Here is a 2,908-nt window from a genome sequence, read left to right on the forward strand (position 1 = left end):
GCAAAATGCTAATATCAGGAAGATTGGCCATATCAGCAAATTCAAAGCAAATGTGGTTCAGTGCCATCAGTAGAGGATTCAGTAGCGATGTCGGTTCTGGTGCAACGAAACGAATTTGCATAGTTGGTTCGGGACCGGCTGGATTCTACGCTGCACAGTTCAAACACTTGAATGGAAGTGTGGTGGATGTAATTGAAAAATTGCCTGTTCCATTTGGTTTAGTACGGTGAGATAACTTATTTTAATCCAAGCAGATACATATGTATGAATGATTAAGAACAACATATGCATATTTGTGCAAGTTTAAGTAAATAAGGTTGAGCCTGTGCGTTTTTGAATACGAAAAGTAGAAACTGGTTCGATGACCAAGGAACCGGTTTAAATGTAACTCACTAACATTTTTATTCTTATATTATATTTATATTTCTTACAGTTATGGCGTTGCGCCCGATCATCCCGAGGTGAAAAAACGTTATTAATACTTTTACTAAAACAGCTGAACATAAAAACTTCAATTTTTGGGGTAACGTAGCGTTAGGCAAAGATGTAAGCTTGCAAAATTTGCGAGAACGCTATCATGCAGTTCTGCTGACTTATGGAGCAGATCAGGATCGTCAGCTGAACATACCTAATGAAGATCAGCCAAATGTGCTGTCTGCTCGTAAGTTTGTGGAATGGTACAATGGCCTGCCAGGTGCACAACACTTAAATCCCAATTTGCGTGGGCAAACTGTGACAATTTTAGGGCAAGGCAATGTTGCTGTGGACGTGGCGCGAATGTTACTTAGTCCATTGGATGTTTTGCGCGTAGGTAAATATGTGGGTTCGCTGGTAGATAACCCTCTAACTAGTAAAATTTTCTTAATTCATAGAAAACAGATACTACTGAATATGCTTTGGAGACGCTTTCACGCAGCAAAGTCGAGCAAGTTTATTTGGTTGGCCGACGAGGTCCTTTACAGGCTGCTTTCACTATAAAAGAATTACGTGAAATGTTAAAATTACCAAATGTGCAAACACTGTGGAGACCCGATGACTTTACAGGCAAGTTGCGACTAAAATTCATTATTGTCATACATATAGATGCAAATAAAAATGGTTTACAGATGTCCATGCACAAATACCCAATTTACCGCGGCCACGTAAACGCCTCACTGAATTGATGCTGAAGAGTTTGTCGGAACAGTCGGCAAGTACTAGCAACAAGAAACAATTCTTGCCCATATTTTTGCGAGCTCCAAAATTTATTAAGGATAACAAAATCGAATTGACCGTTACAAAACTACAAAACGATATAGCTGTGCCGACTAACCGATCTGAACAGCTTCAAGCTGATTTACTACTCCGCAGCATAGGCTACAAATCTACTTGTGTCGATGGTGGAATTTGCTTTGATAAGCGCAGTGGCTGTGTATACAATGAATATGGTAAGTATTTATGTACATCTAATAAATATTCATACATTTAGTTAATGCTCACATTTACAATAGGTCGCGTGTTAAAGGATGCGGCTAGCAAAACAGTAGACAAGGGCCTTTATGTAGCGGGTTGGTTGGGTACTGGTCCTACAGGTGTTATTTTAACGACTATGAATGGTGCTTTCAGCGTCGCAAAAACAATATGTGATGATATTTTGTCAAATGAAGTGGATACTAGCAAAGCTAAACTAGGTTTGGAAGCAAAGCAATTTAAACGTCTTGTTACATGGTCACATTGGGAGCGCATCGATCAAGCTGAGATGCAAGCGGGGCAAAAACTATGTAAACCACGCGAAAAGTTTGTAGATGTTGAAGAAATGCTCAAAGTGGCTGGACTTTAGCCCATAGTACGAACGCAAAAATAACTAGATATGGAACGTAGAACGTAGGATATAAGTGAAAAGGTGAATGTCAAAAAATATATTATATTTATATTTTTTCTATCTTTTAAATTTTACTAAAACAAATCGTTTAGAAAATGATTATTTAACAGTCAAAAAATATTGTATTGTTATATAATTTTTTATAAAAATAAATCTGTAAAATCCTTCGTCCAAAATTGTATGTGGCTATAATGAAAGAAAGTTGGAACAAAACATAGAAGTAGTAAAAATACAAAATTTGTAGTATTTAAGTGAAATAGCATCGTAGAAACAAGGCCAACAACATGGACTTGGTCATTACACCTGAACCCCATTTCGTTCCCGGGTAAATTTTTGTTTTTCCATTTGCGTTTAGGCATTAATATTTATAGTTTTTTAATAACTCGCAGCTACACTGGCCACTGTCCACAATTTCGTTTCCGCGCTGGCAAAACGTATGGTAAACTAACACATAAACTGCTCATCGATCCCTGTGTCATACACGCGCCCGAGTTGATTGTAACGCCGTCAAATCGAGAACCACTATCGCTCGAATATCCCACTGTACATGAAACTGAACTGCTAAATACCCGCGAAAAAATTTGTTGATCCAGTTTATCGTCATCCCATCATACCCGGCTATGATGGTTTCGTACCAAATCTCGCATCTAAAATTGGCAAGCGATATATTGCCGCCGCTACAGCGGGTATGGCCGAACACGAGTTGCTAATGGATCAGTTGCGCTGTGAACGCAGAAATTTACTTCATCGTGATATCTTAGGCAGTGGCTTGGGTGTGTTTGAAAGGAAAATGAACGAGCGTTTGGTAAGGAAAGAGAGTTGACATTCAATTAAGCAGCGTTATGCATTTCTTTTGTTTGTCAGCTTCCCCTTACATATTATCGGTCACCTTTAATACCCGTCAAGGCACGTGCAAGAGCTTTAAAAAAATCTGGATTGTAGTTATACGAATAAGAAAGCACCTTACTCCAAATTTACTGCGCCACATTTCATGGAAAACGATGACGAGGAGAAGTATATTGTTAATGGTAAGATTAACTGAGCTAC

General features: G+C 38.5%; 2 protein-coding genes across 2 annotated transcripts; both read left to right on the forward strand.

The window, feature by feature from the left end:
- The first annotated feature begins 16 nt into the window (after positions 1 to 16).
- Positions 17 to 1,944, forward strand: LOC118757477 (NADPH:adrenodoxin oxidoreductase, mitochondrial). Its single transcript, XM_036492188.1, is given in 6 exon segments — positions 17 to 226; positions 434 to 464; positions 466 to 807; positions 873 to 1,044; positions 1,107 to 1,427; positions 1,491 to 1,944. Coding segments are annotated over 6 exon segments (1,371 nt in total). The 5' UTR covers positions 17 to 50; the 3' UTR covers positions 1,820 to 1,944.
- Positions 1,945 to 2,048: 104 nt separating this feature from the next.
- Positions 2,049 to 2,903, forward strand: LOC118757478 (UPF0605 protein GA14893). The gene is given in 5 exon segments (XM_036492189.1): positions 2,049 to 2,186; positions 2,251 to 2,437; positions 2,439 to 2,666; positions 2,726 to 2,791; positions 2,793 to 2,903. Coding segments are annotated over 5 exon segments (633 nt in total). The 5' UTR covers positions 2,049 to 2,145.
- The last annotated feature ends 5 nt before the right edge of the window (positions 2,904 to 2,908 follow it).

Source organism: Rhagoletis pomonella, unplaced genomic scaffold, assembly GCF_013731165.1.
Source record: "Rhagoletis pomonella isolate Grant_MI unplaced genomic scaffold, Rhpom_1.0 Rhpom_scaffold_18433, whole genome shotgun sequence".
In the NCBI taxonomy this organism is placed as follows: domain Eukaryota; kingdom Metazoa; phylum Arthropoda; class Insecta; order Diptera; family Tephritidae; genus Rhagoletis; species Rhagoletis pomonella.